At 36.8% G+C, this 18,958-nt stretch overlaps 1 protein-coding gene across 1 annotated transcript; it reads right to left on the reverse strand.

The window, feature by feature from the left end:
- Positions 1-216: 216 nt before the first annotated feature.
- LOC121241253 (CBL-interacting serine/threonine-protein kinase 3-like) lies at positions 217-18,022 on the reverse strand. The gene is made up of 16 exons (XM_041138944.1): positions 17,689-18,022; positions 17,098-17,297; positions 16,937-16,999; positions 15,372-15,443; positions 14,999-15,106; positions 14,800-14,880; positions 10,705-10,758; positions 10,477-10,602; positions 10,306-10,395; positions 7,286-7,408; positions 7,071-7,181; positions 1,699-1,812; positions 1,475-1,531; positions 1,310-1,384; positions 416-577; positions 217-382 (listed from the first exon to the last, which is right to left on the reverse strand). Exons 2-15 carry the CDS (start codon positions 17,266-17,268, stop codon positions 503-505), a joined length of 1,320 nt encoding a protein of 439 aa, XP_040994878.1. The 5' UTR covers positions 17,269-17,297; positions 17,689-18,022; the 3' UTR covers positions 217-382; positions 416-502.
- Positions 18,023-18,958: the final 936 nt, after the last annotated feature.

An 18,958-nucleotide genomic window follows, 5' to 3' on the forward strand; every position in this document is an offset into this window, starting at 1 on the left:
CCGAAAGCCTGGAGTATTATTCTAGAATGATATAGAACTTTCTCTGTCTTTCTTTCTGTTTTCTCTCATTTTCTTGGAAGAGCTCCCCTCCAAGAGAGCAAATCAGTTTATCTTATTTCCATCCTTGAGGTGTATTACACACACCATGGGGTAATAATTTCTGCTGAGATTTGGAAAAAACGTGAGCTTTTTCATGATGATGAAGACAAACAAATATTACGAATGGAAAATGTATAAATGAAAAGAAAATATACGTTATTCTCATTTAGTATAGAGTTAAGATTGATCTGTTGCTCCAAGTGTAACGACAAAACATTGTTGAACCTCCATGGGAGTTGTTCATGCTTACCAACAATAACTTGGAAAACAATGTCTACATAACCGAGAGAGAGAGAAAGAGAGCACGGAGGACAGAAAAGAATAAACAAATGAAACTATTGAACATTTTGCAAGTAAACCAATTTTTATGGACACAACACTTTGAAGTGGAAGACACTGGAATTTACTTCATTTCTTGCATGTCCTCCTCAGTTTTCCAAACAACATCGTCCAGGCGGGTTGAGAGCTTTTTATAAAACTGCACCGCAAAAATTAAAAATCCCAGTGATTAGAGAATGTCAACTCCACTGTTTCAATTAGGCCTCTGCAAGCAGCCGCTATATGGCAGGCTTCACAACCAGCTTTTATGGTGACAACTGACAACTACTGACCCACACAAGGATAGATTAATGCCTTAATATCACTTATTGGCAGCCCTTACTAATCAGAAAGGAACCTACATCAGACATAACAAATCTCTTCCGTTGTCACACCTCTCTCTCTCTCTCTCTCTCTCTCTCTCACACACACACACACACACACACGGGTGACTAAGCAACCATTGTTTTTAGAGAAATATTTGACCTACACAGAAATCTCACAAAAGAAAGTTTACAAACTAATGTGGCTTGATATGATACGTCAGATCTACTTTATAATAAAAAGAGCTTTACAATCTGACAGATCACATTAAGCCAAGTTAGTTCGTAAATTTTCCTTGTGTTAGATTTCTGTGAAGACAGCAATTCTCTTGCTTTTAGGCTTTACCATCCTACGAGAATAACTTCCTCGGAGCATTATAATACCTCCCTCTTAAAGTAGGAGAAATAGAAAATGCCAATTGCCTTGGTATAAAATGGCACTTGCAGCCCCCATAAAAATGAGGTAGTGGATCACAAGTTGAGTCCCGTGAAATGAGTGAGTTACTCACCAAACGGGAAAATTAAAGTGAGAGAGGAAAAATAGAACAGAGAAATGAAGAGAAGGAGACCTCATGAAACTCCAAAGTGTCTCCTTTTGCTTTTCGCACTTCAACCATGTGAAGAGAAGGTGCCACTTGAAATATCTGAATAGAAGTATACGAATAGGTAAAAATAACACAGAATGTAGAATAAATCCAGCTCATCGGTAAAAGTAAAACTTGATCACCATGTACCTCTGTAGCAACATTAAGATTTCCCTTTCTCCCAGCTTTCACATTTTCAAGCCTCATCTGATGGATGTAATTAGGTACCCATTAATTTCATCCAAAACAAATAAAATAGAAGAAGAAACCACAAAAAATAGAGTACAAGTACCGAAGAGATATAAAAGCTGACTCTAAGAGGCTTGTAGTTAAGAAAAGTAAAAGTACACATTAAGCCACTGCAGTTTTCTCACCTTGTAGTTTTTCTTGTGTACATCAAAACCAAGAGGCTTTGCGGCTTCTTCAATCTTACTGATGATCTCATTGGCAGGGCATTTAGAGGTGAATCTTGTTTCTCTCTTAAATTCCTGAATCCAAAGACATCATGACAGAACGCCAACATAAATAAAATTATACATATTTTTCTTACTCCTGACTCACCATATTCATGGTCTTATTACAAAGGAAGCAGATACTAGTTACATAACATGCACACAGCCTTAGCAAGCAAAAACAACCTTGGGTTCAATTTAGGAAAAATCTAAAATCAGGACTGGATGTAAACCAGATCCTTTACACCCTCCAATAGAAAACTGACAAATCAGCTTTCAGTTTTCTATTGGATGGTAAAATAAACACACCCACACAGGATTAAAGTCCTATTAATTTAAAATTATTGAATTTAAATCAAATAAAGGCGGGGTGGTCTCACACCAGCAGCCACTACTGGAGTTGTCTGCTGCCACCCTGGCAACAGGGATTTTGCTGGCAGCTGCCGACAGGAGGCCTATCGCAGCTGCCACCCAAGCAACGGCCAGATTAATTTTTGTGATTATTCGAACCGTTTCTCGAGGTGGCGGCTGAAATGGTGTCGGAGCTTGTCATAAAAATAATTAGCATTAGTCTTAGGAATTTAGGGTTTTAGATTTTTCATGTAAAAAATAATAATCTAACATGGTTGAGCTCATTGTAAGCTTGTTAGAATGTTGAGGTGGTGGTTTATGATTGGGGGGTGTAAAACCTGGGTTTTACACTAGGTCCTAACAGTAACTGCACCCATTATAATTTTACAAGGGAAATGATTTATACAGTCCTAGGATGTGCAAGTCTCGCGCACTCCCTTTGAACAAAGTGGATAAATAGGACCCACATGAAAAAACCCACTTTTTAATGGTGGGTCTCACTTTCTTCAAAAGGAATACGCGAGATTTGCACACCTCAGGATTGTATCTAGCATTACTCATTTTACAATATACAGCAGCGCAGACAATCAACAACTTTCAAGATGAGGACAGGCTTGATAAATACCAAAAACATAATTGATTTGCATCGAAAGATGCCCAAACCAAATCAAAAACCATCTCTCAAATAGTTTAAATAACAAGTCAAAACAGATGAAGAATCAAGATCTAGTGAACCTTCCCCCCTCACTTCATTATTAGTGGTAAATTCCATTCGCCAAATGTTCTATCTTTGCTTCCCAATTTTGGTAAAGTGACACCCCTTAAAGAAGAATAAATGAATAGAACATACAGCATAAATTACAAATCCCCACCCCCCTACCCCAATCCCCGAAACCACTACCCTATGTTCAGAAACACTTTCAAACTATGGCTTATGACATATCACCTCGCAAAACCAACTGTTGTAACGAGTTTTCAGATAGTTCCCTCAAAATGACATCAGGGGATTTAATGTTATCAGATTCCTTAGTGAACGATCTAGAGATAGTAGGAAGCACCCAGTAATGATAGAGTTCTTAGATTGTATCTTTGAGTTAAACATGTTGGATATTCCTCTCTTGGGGGGCTCTTCTACTTGGTTGAATAATCAGACATGGTTCCGGCTGGACAGATTTCTCATCTCACCGGAGTGGGAGGTGCACTATCCGGAGGTGTGCCAAAAGAGGCTACCACGTCTTTGCTCAGATCATTGTCCCATCTTGTTAGATTGTGGTGGCATTTAATGCGGGCGCGAATACTTAAGTTTGAAAACATGTGGCTTAAAAGTGAAGGCTTTGTGGATAAGGTTAGGCATTGGTGGTCTTCTTACCAATTTTATGATAACCCCTCATACATCCTAGCCTGTAAATTAAAAGCCTTGAAAAATGAATTTAAGCTTTGGAATTCACAATCCTTTGGAAATATATGGGAGCGAAAGAAATTCATGGTGGAGGAGTTGCAATAGTTTGAGTGGATACTTGAGGCTAGAGCCTTTTTACAGGAAGAGCTATTGCGGAAGGCAGAGTTGGTTTCAGAATTGGGAAGAGTATTAACTTTGGAGGAGATTTCTTGGTACCAAAAGTCGAGAGCATTGTGGCTGAAAGAAGGGGACCAGAGCACAAAATTCTTCCACAGAGTTGCTAACCCTCATAGAAGAAATATTACCATTGAAATGCTGAATGTTAATGGTATGGAGTGCAAGGAGGCCCCTTTGATTTGTGACCATGTGGTGGATTTCTATGAACAACTGCTTACAGAATGTAAGGAGGCCAAAGCTAGATGGTCTTGGTTTTGATACTATTGAGTCCCAGGAAGTGTCTTGGTTGGAGAGGCCTTTTGAAGAGGAGGAAGTGTATGATGTAGTGAGGACGTATGAGTAAAAGATAAAGCTCCAAGTCCAGATGGCTTCTCAATGGGTTTCTTCCAATCTAGACGTATGAGTAAAAGATAAAAGTTCCAAGTCCAGATGGCTTCTCAATGGGTTTCTTCCAATCTTGTTGGGAGGTAGTGAAAGTGGACATTATGAATGTGTTTCAGGAAGTATTCCCGGTTGGAAAGTTTGAGAAAAGCCTAAATGCTACTTTTATTGCATTGATCTCGAAGAAGATTAGAGCGTCAGAGGTTAAGAATTTTCGACCCATTACCCTTGTGAATGGGGTATATAAAATTATCTCCAAAGTGTTTGCCAACAGATTAGGGGTGGTTTTGGGCAAGATCATTACGAAGCCACAAAATACGTTTGTTAGGGGGCGACAAATTCTTGATTCAGTCCTTATAGCGAACGAGGGCCTGGATAGCAGATTAAAGGCTGGCTCCACAAGGACTATTTGCAAACTAGATATAGAGAATGCATTTGACCATGTAAACTAGGGTTTCCTCCTGTATTTGGTGGGGAGATGCGGCTTTGGGGTTAGATGGCGTACTTGGATCAGTTGGTGCATCTCTACGGCCAGATTCTCAGTCTTGATTAATGGCTGCCCTACCGACTTTTTCAACAGCTCTCGAGGTCTAAGGCAAGGAGATCCTTTGTCCCCATTTCTCTTTGTTATCATTATGGAGGCTTTGAGTAGAATGATATCAATGGTGGTTACACATGAGTTTGTGGCTGGATTTCCAATTAGTGATCCCAATAGGGGCATTATTACTTTGTCTCATTTACTTTTTGTAGATGACAGGCTCCTATTCTGTGAGGCAAATCAAAACCAGTTGAGGGCATTGAAGGCTTTGTTATTATGCTTTGAAGCAGCGTCAGGCTTGGAAGTTAATTTTGACTAGTCAGAGTTAGTGCCAGTAGGGAACGTGAGTAACACTAGGCAGCTAGCTAGTATTCTTGGGGGAAAGGTAGCTTCTCTTCCTATTACCTACTTGGAATTGCCTTTGGGGGCAGCCGCAAGGGCCTCATCCATATGGGATTCAGTCATAGAAAAGATAGGAAGGAAATTGGCAGAGTGGAAGAGATTGTATTTGTCGAAAGGTGGCCGATTGACTCTCATCAAGAGTACCCTTTCTAACTTACCTACGTACTTCTTATGTTTGTTCCAATTTTCTGCCAGTGTAGCGGCTCAGATTGATAAACTATATCGTGATTTCTTATGGAGTGGGATAGGGGATAAATTCAAATTTCACCTGGTCAACTGGGATAAAATATGTAGACCAATCTCGTCAAGTGGGTTGGGTATAAAAAATTTGAGAACATTCAATCGGGCTTTGCTTGGGAAGTGGCTATGGAGGTATAACATGGAGCTAGAAGCCCTATGGAAACTAGTAATTGATTGCAAATATGAAAGTTTGGAGGGGATTGGTGCACTGAAGAGGTAAATGGGGCCAGTGGTGTGGGGGTTTGGAAACACATTAGGTGTGGGTGGGAGGATTTTAATAGCCATTCTAAATTGGTGTTTTGGGGAGGGGGGGGTCCCGAATTAAGTTTTGGAGGGACATATGGTGCGGCAATGAGGCCCTAAAGGATGCTTTTCCAGCTATTTTCCGAGTGGCCCGCAACAAGAAGCTTCAATAAAGGACCTCACGCTTCTACCAAGGGACCAAGTGCAGTGGAACGTCACGTTTAGTAGAGTGGCGCAAGATTGGGAAGTGGACATCTTTGAAGCTTTTTCAGCCATTTATATTTTGTGAAGCCGAATAGACAGCAAGCCGATAGGATGTGGTGGACTCCTGCGGGTAAGGCATTTTCTCGATTCAATCCTTCTATAAGTCCCTCTCCCAAGCCGCAAATACTCAGTTCCCATGGAGGATAATTTGGAGAAATAAGGCGCCTCCGAAAGCGGTCTTCTTTACATGGACAGCAGCTTTGGGGAAGATCCTGACTACCGACAACCTAAGGAAGCGCAGAATAGTTATACTAGATTGGTGTTGCGTGTGCAAGAGATCAGGCGAGACAATGGAACATCTCTTGTTACATTGTGAGACAACTAGAGCCTTGTCGGTTGAAGTGTTTAGCCGAGTAGAGTAATCATTTGTTATGCCTGCAACTGTGGTCGATCTATTGGCTAGCTGGACGCTTCCAAGAGGAGTTCAACAAATCAAGGTTATGTGGAAGATGATCCCGATCTATATTATGTGGTGTATATGGCAAGAGCGCAATGATCGGACTTTCAAAAACAAGGATCGGTCACCGGAGGAACTTAGAACTCCATTTTTCCGTACTTTATTTCTATGGGCCATAGTTTTAGATTTTAATGGCCTGAATTTTCATGACTTTCTAGCTTCCATTACTTCGACCTAGATAGGTCTTATCTCTTGTATACCATCTTGTGTACTTGGGTTTTGTCTATCTCTATTAATAATATTATGATTACCTATCAAAATAATAATAATTTTCTGGTCAAGCTTTCTACAAAAAAAGCGATGCGAGAACATATTCTCTTATCTAAGCTTTGTCCTTAGGTTGTGGCTCCAATGGTGGCTGTCAGAGCCTTAGTTGGCGGCTCCCACGGTCCTCATATTTCTTTCTTTCTTTCTTTCGTTTATCTTTATAGTCGTCAAAAGTCCCTCACTTTGATGCCTTCACTTGCAGCCAACACATGTCCAGTCCAGCAGGAGCACACAGCACAAACAAACTTGAGCTGCTGCTAGTGGAGTCCCCTACCTCCAAAAAAATACCAGAAACCAACCAATTGAATGATTCTATCTGACACCCAAGGGGGACAACTTGTAACAAAAAGTTCAATCCAAGGAGTGAGTTATCATGAGTCATAGTTTTGAAGTATGTTTGGGAATGGGATGTTAATTGGAGAGGGAGTCTTATTATTTATTCCAACTATTATCACATATAATTACCAAAGGAAAAGGAAATATATTATCAACAAATTTCCCCAATGTGGTTGAGAATCACATATAAATACCAATGTCATGGAAATATAAAAAGCAAAGCCTTTTAATATGTGTACCTGTTCAACATCAAACAAACTCGCAAGGTTTAGCCCCTTCGACATTGAAATCAGATCAAATGCATTCATAGCTGCTGGTTGTTCTTCCTTCTTCTCTGTCACATGGTGCTCCTGTTATGATACCAAAAACATATACGTTGTGAGACAAATACTTACGAACAAACTTTCTTTAAATGTCAATACTATAAAATCAGTAACACTCGTCTGGAACATACTTCTGAATCTTTAAAGACGGCTTCTACATCATTGAAATTTGAGTCATCCTTTTCGTCGAACACAGGAGGCATATAGTCTTTCTTAAACCATTTATCTTCCAAAATTTCAGGAATGGTAATACGCTGACAAAGATCGAAGTAAATCAGAGACAGATATATTTGTTTTTTTTCCCACTACATGGATCATTTATCTAGTTAGTACTGAAAGATACTTTTTAATAGATTTCAATAGATGCAATTAGGAAATCACAATCATATGTACACGTTTTCCACACAAATGCGATATAGGCAAAGCAGTTTATGCATATTCAATCGGAGATGGATGGATGTTGGCTGAAGCAATGCATTGTTAGAACCTAAGCAATCTAAAATGTTAAAACCAGCACTTTCACCATTAAAACGTTATTTTCTCATCGCATTGTTATGATGCCTTTTTGAGAGTTACAAGAAAAGAATAGAGGAATAGAAAAGATAAAGCAGATGAATAATAAACTTTAATTCTAAATTAGCAGTTTCCTTGGTTGGAATCACCAGCTGTTGTGCTTACTAGAACAAAATAACATAAAGTATATTACAAGGAGAAAAAAACCAGGCGAAACAGCACAAGGCATCGAATCACCAGCTGTTGTGCTTACTAGAACAACATAACATAAAGTATATTACAAGGAGAAAAAAACCAGGCGAAACAGCACAAGGTATGATGCCTTTATTTTATAGTCAGAAGCCATAATTTTGAGGCCCCATGACAAATAAATTTCTGCTTTCATTTATCCTTTTAGTTAGTTCATATCCTAATTGATGATAAGTGTAATAAAGCACAAAGTCTACAAAAACTTGTAATCTTCTACCATACTTTGTGTTGCTTATAAATCAAATTGTTTAAGCTTCCTCTTAAATACGACCTAGAGAGTAATAAAAAAAATTTCATGAATGTAAGCTCACACAATTTGTTGGTTCTTAGAAGAACCACATAATCAAACGACACCTCTGGAAATTCCTAGGCAAACTCTGGCAACCACCACCCTTCTTAACTTATAACAAGTATTAGGTAGCGTCAGAAAATATATTTAATGCCTTGACAGCCTATATGCACTTTCCATTGAACTTCTTGAGAACAATCACAAGGCATCCCAATAAATTAGGACCAAAAGTGTTACAGAGAAGCTAGGCTACTTGGCTTATTATACCCAAAAAATAACTGACTAAACAGAGATACTTTAGTCAATGAGCTACCACATTAACAATGTATATTCACAAATTTGTGATATATACAGAAGTATTAGCCACACCAAAATTGCTGTAAATTAGCAAAACAAAATTGTTGTAGAAACAAATGTATCCAATGTGCAAAAGCCTAGAGGCAAAATCTAAAATGCAAAATAATTATATTTAAGAGAAGAGAAGCCTGACATGCCTTACTTCCAGTACCACAGTAAGGAATTATCATAATTGGCCCTTACTTCATCAAAGCTTCGAGGGGTCCTGTCTCGATCAAATAGCTTTAACACATATGAGTAAAGTAACTGTTGTTGTCCGTTTGAACTTGAACGATTCTGGTATTGGATTGTCTGTTCAACTTGTATATTTGTTTGATAGGGTTTCATTTGTCCAATGGAAATGTTGTAAAAAAAAAATGTGATTTTCTTTCGATGATTTTAGCACTAGTAAGCTATAGTATACAACTGTTAAAGAATTAAGATCACTATATTAACAAAATTGCATGTCAAGATATGTAATGATATTCATGAAAAGTGAAAACCATGATTTTTGCTCCGAGATTCATCTTCTTCCAAGTCATATTTTTATAGAAAGGTTGAGATTCAGTATAAAGTAAGTAAAAGACGTGCTGTGTTCGCAAGGTCTCCAGAATTGCTCATCATAAAAAAGTATATATATGTAATGATATTCTTGAAAACTATTGAGTTTTTGCTCAAGATTCATCTTCTTCTAAGTCATATATTTATGGAAAGGTTGTTATGCAGTATAAACTGCAATTCTCACCTACAAATATGCTATGGAAATATGAATCTTCTCAAATATAGACATGGTTAGAATTATGTTCCTAAAATCAATGAGCTTTTGCGATTTTATTTATTTTCTGAAATTATGAATATTCATTTGGGGCATGCGTCTTTATTGATTTACATATATGTAACACCCCCTTTCCCTTGGGTTATGAATGCCACTAACAATAACATTACATGAGCCAAGTATAAGAGAAATCCATAATAAAAGAAAACACTAAGAAGTTTCATTAATAAACTTCATAATAACACTTGTTGTACAATCCATATCATATCAGCTTTCATAAAATCCAGGTGATATAAAAGACATCATGATAAAACCTCTAAAATTATTCAGACTAGGTCTCCATCTCCTTGAGCCTAACTGTCTAACAACATTTGTAGGCCAGTACACACTGGCATATTAGGGTTAGCTATCCTTGTAATCTCAATCCCACCCAAGGCCTAGAGTAGGAATCCATGATTGTGGATTAGCATCCCAATTGCACTACCAGTCTGCCCCTCTTGACATTGCCCCCCGCCCCGACTTGTGGTACTGTCAAAACTATCATACTTGTGGACCTTGATTAAAGGTTTTCATATCAAACATGGATTCAATCATTCATTCCCTTCCTTATCTTTCCTTATCGTTCTTATCATGTCTTATCTTTCATTCAATCGACATAGTATGAAGTATAAATAGAGATATTCATTCTTGGCATAAATAAAGTATAATAGATATAGTCCTCACATGTAGAAGCATTCTTAAAGTTCATTTGTATTCATCACTTTGGTGGTAAACCTTGTTTGCAAGGTTGGGGTACGAATCCTAAAAAAAATGTTTTTGATGCATGTTCATTCGAAAATTGAAAGAAACCCATGCTTCTATATTCCATTGCGTATGGCTATATGATTGTTACCAACATAACTTGCTACAAAGATTTGAATCGATATATGTGAGATACAAAGAAGGCCATTGTTTGATCAAGAGAATTTCCCTAATGTATTAGAACTTACAGTAATTGGATTGGGATCCAAGATTCGTGTTATTAATTTCATGGCATTAAAAGAGAGCCAAGGAGGGCAATTAAATTCAGCAGCCGAAATCTGCAAATAAAGAAAGTGGGTAACAAAAAGAAGACGGAGAACGACAGGAGGATTATGCTGCAGAAATTATACAATGCTCACTTTTTTATACAGGTTCATAAGATTAGAATCATCAAAAGGCAAGTAACCTGCAAGCAATACGAAGAGTATCACTCCACATGACCACAAGTCTGCAGTTGTTCCATCATAGCCTCTATCGTTAAGGACCTAAAGAGCAAGATTGTAAATTGTTAAAGACTGAAGCACCACTGGTTAAAAAATAGGCATACAATGTTGAACAATATGAGGATGCTAAGAAACAATTCAGACCTCAGGAGCAACATAATTTGGTGTTCCACAGCTAGTGTGAAGCAGGCCATCATCCTGCAAATTTAACCACGGTTAGGAACAAAAGCAAGATTCTGAGGAAATTGAAAAATAAATGCAGAAGCTTGAAATGGATGAGAGAGAGAGAGAGAGCGAGCGCAATATAGCGGCTAAAGTAGTGCATCAGAAACCTCGAAATATAAAACAAACTTAGATCTTTATATTATTCTATTCAATAGACCAGTTAGAAGTTAAGTTGACCGAAGAACACCAGGTACATCATTCCTTCTTCAGAAGCTTTAATATCGCCTGTCCCAAATTCTAATAAGCTCGTGTAACTTAATGAAATTTTTCTTTGAAGATCATTTTGCACGTTTTTCCCTTGCATAATGTACCTAGGTAAGGAAAAAAACATGAATCTAAATAAAACTAAAGCTCAACAGAAAACTGACGATTCACACATCTGAATAAGGCCTCGTTTGTATTCACAAACCATCTCAATTCATCTCAACTCATCTCAACTCTTCTCACTACTATTCACTACTATTCAACAACTTTAACTCACAAATCTCAGTACTATTCACAACCTATCTCACTACTATTCACAACCCATCTCAACTCATCTTCGAATCCAAACGATACCTAAATGTTTCATGATGGTCTTTCTGGACACAATAGTTAGTCAATGTAAAGTTCTTAATACTAGGTCTTTTCAACTTAGACAAATTCACAGTCCACTCCACCCATGCAGTCAACTTTTGAAACTAAAGTTCAGTATGCATGCAGCTCACTCCATAGTCCTGGCCAGACGTTTGCTCTAAATTTATCCAGGCCAGTCCAAAACACGTCTTAGCACTAAAAGTATGATTCATTTGTGACTAGTAAAGGCAGGATTCTTGGGTGGATAAAAAGATTGATTTCTTTTTCCACAATCATTGAGAGCGGCTCCAAACCTAAGCTTCTTCAAATATCCCAGAAATAATGGAAGGGGCTTCAAAGCTTGACTTAGAAGCACGAAGCCTGAATAAGAAGCACGAAGCCTGACCAAGAAACATGAAGCTTAACTTCGATAAAGAAGCGCCTAAAATTATAATATGTAAAGGTGCCTTGGCACATCTTCAGTAAGGTGTCTTTTTTGGCTAGTCTTTTGAAAGACTGCAGAGCACTAGCTTATAAGAGAGGGCTTTTTCAGCTTCATTGGACTCTATCTCTATGATTGAGTAGCAAAAGTGCTACTTATTAGTAGATACTCAGAGAGAGACAAAAATGGGACACTATCATACCTGCCAACTCCTAGGGTGAGAAGTAGATCCTTGCTCTGGCAGGACCAGTTTCAGCCTTAGTTTCCCCTTCGTAGAATAAGTGTACTTATAGATATGGCAAGACGTGGATATCCATTGATCAAATGAATCTCGAGAGTGGATGATTGACTGCCAGCTCCTTGTCCTATAGGACTCTCCGGTGACGGGGGGACATGCTATTGTAACAAGATTCAGCTGTGTCCTCTATTCCTTCATCGTCAATAGTCTCTTGGACTAAGATTCTCAGCCACCCAAGAGACTCTCTCTATCCCTCTGTTTATGTGCAATATATTTTACTGATTTGTGCTCGTAGTTCCTTTCTTGTTAGTGCCCTCTATTCCTTCATCGTCATTCAGTCTTTTAGAGATAAGATTCTCAGCCACCCAAGAGACTAGCTCTCTCTCTCTCTCTCTCTCTCTCTCTCTCTCTCTCTCTATATATATATATATATATATATATACCTCTCTATCCCTCAATTCATGTGCTGTAACACCCCCAAACTTTGTAGAGATTTTTAGTTTGCAACTTATTATATATTATTCTTTTATTTGGAGTTCAGGTAAAAATTTGGGTGAAGTTATTATTAGGTTTTTAATCTGGATCCATTATTTGAGGTTTACATATTAGAGTTTAGAATTGGGTGTCAGGCCCCACGAAGGTGACATACACCAGCCATGCTGAAAGCTATTTCGGAATGTCATGATAAATTATAAATGCCATGATTTTATGCATATGTTCCATGTTCATTTGCATAGTACATGCATCAAGATATTTTGTGACAAGTCATGATTTTATGTGATTCTCATGCATTACGATATTTTATGACAAGTCACGATTTTGTGGTTCCCATGGAAGAGATAAGTACATCCCTAATTGATTGAGTGTGACACTCATATAATTAGCAAGCGTAGTACCATGAGGTAAGGGCATATTGCATTGCCTATATTGGCACGCTGGTAATGTACCCGGTGTTGTCATCGTCATGTGTCGATTCCTAACCCATGGCCACGGATGGAACTAGAATCTTCAAAATTCACTAACCCCAACTCACGAAAGTCGACATTGGGTACCCGCCAATAAGGAAAGTGAAAGACAAGTCAAAGAATCATGCACAGTTCATTTCATGACTTTTTGCTTTTAATTTCTAGTTCCTAGAATGTGTTTAGGTATTCTTTTGTATACTCCCTATGTACATGGACTTCGCCTATTTCATTCATGTCAATAAAATTTCATTTTACTTATAAGAAAAATGAGTATGTACATTTTTCAAGAAAACCATATTATGTTCATATCGTGTTGCTTATAGCGTATTCGACTCATATTTGTATGTTTTTATATTTTTAACTACCCCAGGTGAGAATTAGTATGAAGATGCAGGACACAACTTGGCTCAAGAAGATGAGGCAAAGGCCTAGACAGTTCATGATATGTTTAGTTTTATGTTTTGAGTTATTAAGTTATTTTGTTAAGCACACGAGACTTGAATGATTTTTTTTATAAGCACTTCTGCAGACTCTCTTTTATAATTTCAATATTTCAATAAATGAGGGTTTTTCTTTATTTTATGAAATCTTATATGCCGAGCTTCTAAGTAAGAATCTTCAAAAGGTTAGTAGCATTCTGGTTCCCCTAGTTTTCTAAAATGGCATTATTTTGAAACCTAGAGGGACGAGGTTTTACATGTGCAACATCTTACTACTGATTTTTTCTAATTGTTAGCACATTTATGGTACTCAATACAGCATGGGGGTGGTAATTGACTGGGGAAAATACAGCTAGGGATCATAACTATTATGTCTCTGCATTCTACGTTTCCTATTATGAAATTGAATCTCCTACTAGTAGACTGCATTTCTAAATCCCTCTGTGCTTCTAATCTAACATCCTACATATCATCCTACATGAATATGGCAGCCATACTAAGTGTCAGCTATAATGAGGAAAGTATCATCTGTATCAAGGAGCCTGGAAGTCCATGCCTCACAATCGGGGGAGGTCACGGGGATAAACTCTTCATTGGTTGTTCTTCTTGCCAAACAAACTCATTGGCCCAACTTGAGTTTGAATCTGTCTCTGAAAGGTCAATAGATGTAGGTAAACCTTTCTTTCCCCACACACCTTCTTATAAAAATAATAATAATTATAATAAAAAGATACTATCACACACCTAAAAATCAGGTAATGCATATCAAATTCAGTGAAGCAAAGAAGCAAATGATTGACCCATCAATCAGAAGAAATGGAAAATACCTAAAACCTCAAACTCATAACTAACACAAAACCTTTCACTTTGAAATCTCCACAAACCTAGTATCTATAGAGGCAGTCAACATTTGTGCAAAATCTAGTGCGCCATGAAACGTTTTTGGGCATGCCAGAACATACAGCCTCTGCATGTTCCTCAGTTCCTGATTACTTTTTTTATCGGTAAAAAAATAGAGCTCAGATGCGCATATTCTCATCTGAAAGTTCCTGATTGCTTAAATACAAATCATACTACGCACCAAAGAATTAACGAAAACAAATGAGGCAGTATATCTTGCACCACCCTATCAGCATTAACCACTTATGATCAAATTAATTTTAACCGGAAAGAGATCTACTTTTTAGTTTTCAACTTTATCACAATACAAGCCAAGAACCATTTGCCTTCATCTTCCTTACTATTCCACTCTTAATCATGTCACAATTACTTCAATGCTGAACATAAAAATGACAGTACCCTAAACGGCACAAAGATCAACTCAATATTGAAGAAAACAAAATGGGATGTTTAGAAGACACTGCAAATTATTACCCTGACTTGTTGGGACAGAGCACTGAATCCAAAATCAGACACTTTAAGGTTTCCATAAGCATCCAACAGCAAGTTTTCTGGCTGCAAGAAATCCATAAAATTAAAAAATTAAAAATACAACTAAAAATGAAAATATAAAAAAAACCTTCGCTACAAGCGTAACTGATATTTTCTAGAGTGAATCAAAAAGGTCTTGCACCTTGAGGTCTCTGTGATAAACGCCCCTGCTATGGCAATAATCAATGGCATTAATAAGCTGCTGGAAATATCTGCGTGCTTCATCTTCCCTCATCCGTCCATGGTTTACCTTAACAGTCAAAAGTTAATTTCATTAGAAATGACTATATTTTCTAATAATAGCATGGCTCAAATCTGACATATTAAATGTCCAAATGCAGAAAAAAAGGGACCAAAACAATTTCTGATATCATGTGTTTTAAGCAAATGGGAAAGGTGAAATTGCATTCCTTATTCTAATTTAGCATTCCTTTTTGTCACTGGCATCTTAGGACACCTCAAAATTGACGAGGATACTGTTGTACAGGATAGGATCACAAAAAATGACAACTCACAATCTTATCAAAAAATTCTCCCCCGGTAACAAACTCCATAACAATGAATATCTTCGTCTTGCTCCCCATTACCTGAAAAGAAAGATAAAATGCAGAATAAGGAAAAGAACATAACATTTTTTTATTTATTTATAATTAAAAATAACTTAACATCTAAATCAAGAGCTGCTGCTAAAATTAAATGGTTTTTAGTATAATGTTTCTTTTGAAGTAAGTTCATCGACATGCTGCAATTACTTGAAGCCTAATTGGCTCAAGACTTCCCCAGTCCAATATGTGGACCGAAAACACCCACTGCCCCATCTTATACAATATTTCTCTATCCTAGACGAAAAGCATGATACACCATCACTGCAGTAGAAATTGCCCAAAAAAATATTGTAGTGCTGCCTATTTTCTCATTGGTGGAAGATGTGCGGAAAGATAACGATTAATACGAAACAGTCTGAGAGAGAAACTAATAGATTCAAGTTTTCAGAAAGTGAATCCCATATAAACATAAAATAATCTCCAAATTGTGATGGTTAAGATGGGATTGACAGCCCAAAAGGATAAAAGGTTGGCGACATTAAAAGTAATATACTTTTCAGAAGATAGTGAAAGTGGCCCCTGATGTATTTTAGGTCCACCACTTGAAAGTGTTTTCTTCCATCTAATTGAAGTTATGATCTGACTTACGTATTTTATTTCTATTACTTTAAGGATTTTTGCTTTCCTTTAATTGCAGCAATGATCTGGACAAAAATGCAGTCACACACTTTGAACTGGCATAACATGTTACAAGATGATGGAATGGACTAAGATCTCCAGTCTTCATAGATGAGAATATTAGGGGGGGGGGGGGGGGGGGGTGGGGCGGGGGCTGCCCCTTCAAATAGCTCTCAGTTTTGGAGACAATAGAAATGAGTATGACAATAAGATCCATAAAACTCTTATTGCTTTATTGCAATTCCTTTACTGCTGATAGCCACAACATGCGGTACACAAGGGATGGAAAGGAAGAAACATCAGTTTATGATGTTGAACGACTTCAAGTTAGTGATTCAACCCCAAAGGGTGGCGTAGTGGTCCTTGGAAAAGCCATATAAACTGAACGTCCTGGGTTCAAAACTCCAGATTCACACTCTTGGGGCCATCAAACTCAGGAAATTTCCTCCTAAATTACCCAAGGTTCGCTTGCGGATTAGTCGAGACTTTGTCCCATTCATCTAGTGCCAATCAAAAAAGTCTATGATTCAATGAGACGTCCTTACAAATGAATAGGTAGCAAATAGACTTTACTACAACTAAGGCAGTTGTATGCCACGTAACGCTAGGAAATATCTTACTGATCAAGCACAAAAGAGAAAAAAAAAAATGGAGGCCGCATCTTCACTCAAAACTCGGCCTACATATATATCACAAACTTAAGGTAATTGTGGTAATTGATTTCTGTTCACAACTCCATAAATAAGGAGTGATCTCTCTACATAATTAACAACCTTTTTCTACCATACAGAATTTAAGAATATGGAGTGCTATTGGTAGATTTGGAAAACTTTTATTTGATGAGAGAGAGACCGAACCTCATATAATCGAATAACATTTGGATGTTTTATCAACTTCATTGTTGATATTTCCCGCCCGATCTGTAAAAGTATGCAAAGAAAAATATTTATCAAATATGTCCTAGTCGAAAGGAAATAATATGTTGCAGTTAAAAAAAAAAAAAGGTTCATCTTAAGACCTGTTCGGCCATCTTGTGTTTGAGAACCTTCTCTTTGTCAAGGATCTTCAGAGCCACGGGTTCCCCAGTCTCCGCATTTCTAGCAAATTTCACTTTGGCGAATGTCCCTTCGCCAATTGTTCTTCCCACCTCATATTTACCCACTCGGCGCTTTACTTTAGCTTTATTCATTCTTCAATTAGGGATTTGACTTTTCTCAGCTGAAGCATTACCAAAGCATAGTGCAAAACATTTCACGAAGAAAATTAAAATGGAATGCTCATGTAGTCCAAGATGCCAAAACGGATGTCAAGAATCATTAACTAGTAACCTCAAACATTTGGACTCAAAAGAAGGAAACTGAAAGAAGAGAAAAGAAAACCTGGAAAAAATCTTGCGTATATATTTATGGCTAATCAGTAGAAAAAGATTGGCCAAACAAATAACAACTATAAAAGGAACTTATATTCAAATCAAATAGCGAAGTGGAGTAGAAATGGTGCTGTAAAGTGGAATCACCCCACCCAAAGCACAAGAACACCCTAGACTCTCATACCAATTTCCTACCTCAGAGAGAGAGTGAGAGGGATTTTGGGAATGAGAGATAATCACCTTCCGTCCAAATGCGGAATTCAGTCCAAATCCAAACCAAAAGCTATGAGCTATGAAAAAGACCCAGAAAAATTCAAACCAATTCAGTTTCCAAAGACTGGAAGACCCCAAAAGCTCAGAAAATCTCAAAAAATTGAAGTAAAGTGGAAGGAAACCGACAAAGCCCTGGAGGAGCTGATTACGGTAAGGAGTGAAAAGTTCTTGAATAGGGTCAAAGGGTCGGTAGTGTTTGAACGATACACGTTTCAATTTTAAATCATTCATTGTAACTGCCAATTTCTGAAACCACAGCCCTGACAAATCTGTGCCGAGGCCGACGTTCGACGCTGATGTACTGTGATGTTCTGTTCGGTTTTATTCTATTCGCCACATCAGCTGCGTCCGGACAGCCAGCAACCGTCTGTCCAAGAATATTTGTTCATCCATGGCCGTCACGTAGGATAGGCGAAGTGGATTAGTTTGGGAACATGTATATTACAGATGTTTTAGATTTTTTTTCTGAAATGTTTTTTAATTTTAAATCTATAATTCTTTTATATAATCATTATTTAATTATTATAATATTTATATATAAAATACAAAAAATAATACTACTTTTTTAAATTTTAAAATAAAATTATGTTCAAAATTTATATTGAAAAATTATTTTAATTTTATACTATTTTGATGTAATTTTTTTCTCTTCTTTTTCAAAATTTAATAAACCATTATAACTCAAACTATTTCATTATTATTCACAAATATTCTAATGTATTTTAAATGTGGAAAAGAGAACTTAGTTATCTTTTAATTAATGTCACCTAAAATTTAATTCTAAATTAGATTAGTCACTATGTAACGTTATATATTGACAAAAATTATTTATTTATTATTTATTGATAATGAAAAAAATTATTTATTTATTGTTCATTCACTTTTTCTATAGTTATATTTTACAAATGATTTTATTTTTATATATAACTGTCATATTTATATTTTTTTCAGTTTAATTATCATGTTTAAAATAGAGCGTATAAAATATGTTTATCTACTTTTTTGTATCTTCAGAAAATATGATAACGGTCTATAATGTTAATAAATAGGCTGTAGAAAATGAGTTTTGCTATTCATCGTCTCTATACACTACACATTATATTTTTTTAATTTTTTTTAAATGGTTTCTTAAACTAATTGAATTCTTTTACTCATCATCTATATACTACATATTTGATAAGAGAAAAAAATTTTAAAAAAGGGTATAGTGTATAATGTGAGATGATGAATAGAATTT

The sequence above is a fragment of the Juglans microcarpa x Juglans regia genome, chromosome 7S (assembly GCF_004785595.1).
Source record: "Juglans microcarpa x Juglans regia isolate MS1-56 chromosome 7S, Jm3101_v1.0, whole genome shotgun sequence".
Lineage (NCBI taxonomy): Eukaryota > Viridiplantae > Streptophyta > Magnoliopsida > Fagales > Juglandaceae > Juglans > Juglans microcarpa x Juglans regia.

Bases quoted from the DNA above. Each gene is read 5' to 3' on its own strand.
- LOC121241253 (XM_041138944.1), bottom strand. From the start codon at position 17,268: ATGAATAAAGCTAAAGTAAAGCGCCGAGTGGGTAAATATGAGGTGGGA. The intron at 10,396-10,476 runs GTGAGCATTGTA...CTTTATTTGCAG, and splicing joins TTATGAACCTGTATAAAAAA to ATTTCGGCTGCTGAATTTAA. The intron at 578-1,309 runs GTCTCCTTCTCT...TTTGCGGTGCAG, and splicing joins ACACTTTGGAGTTTCATGAG to TTTTATAAAAAGCTCTCAAC.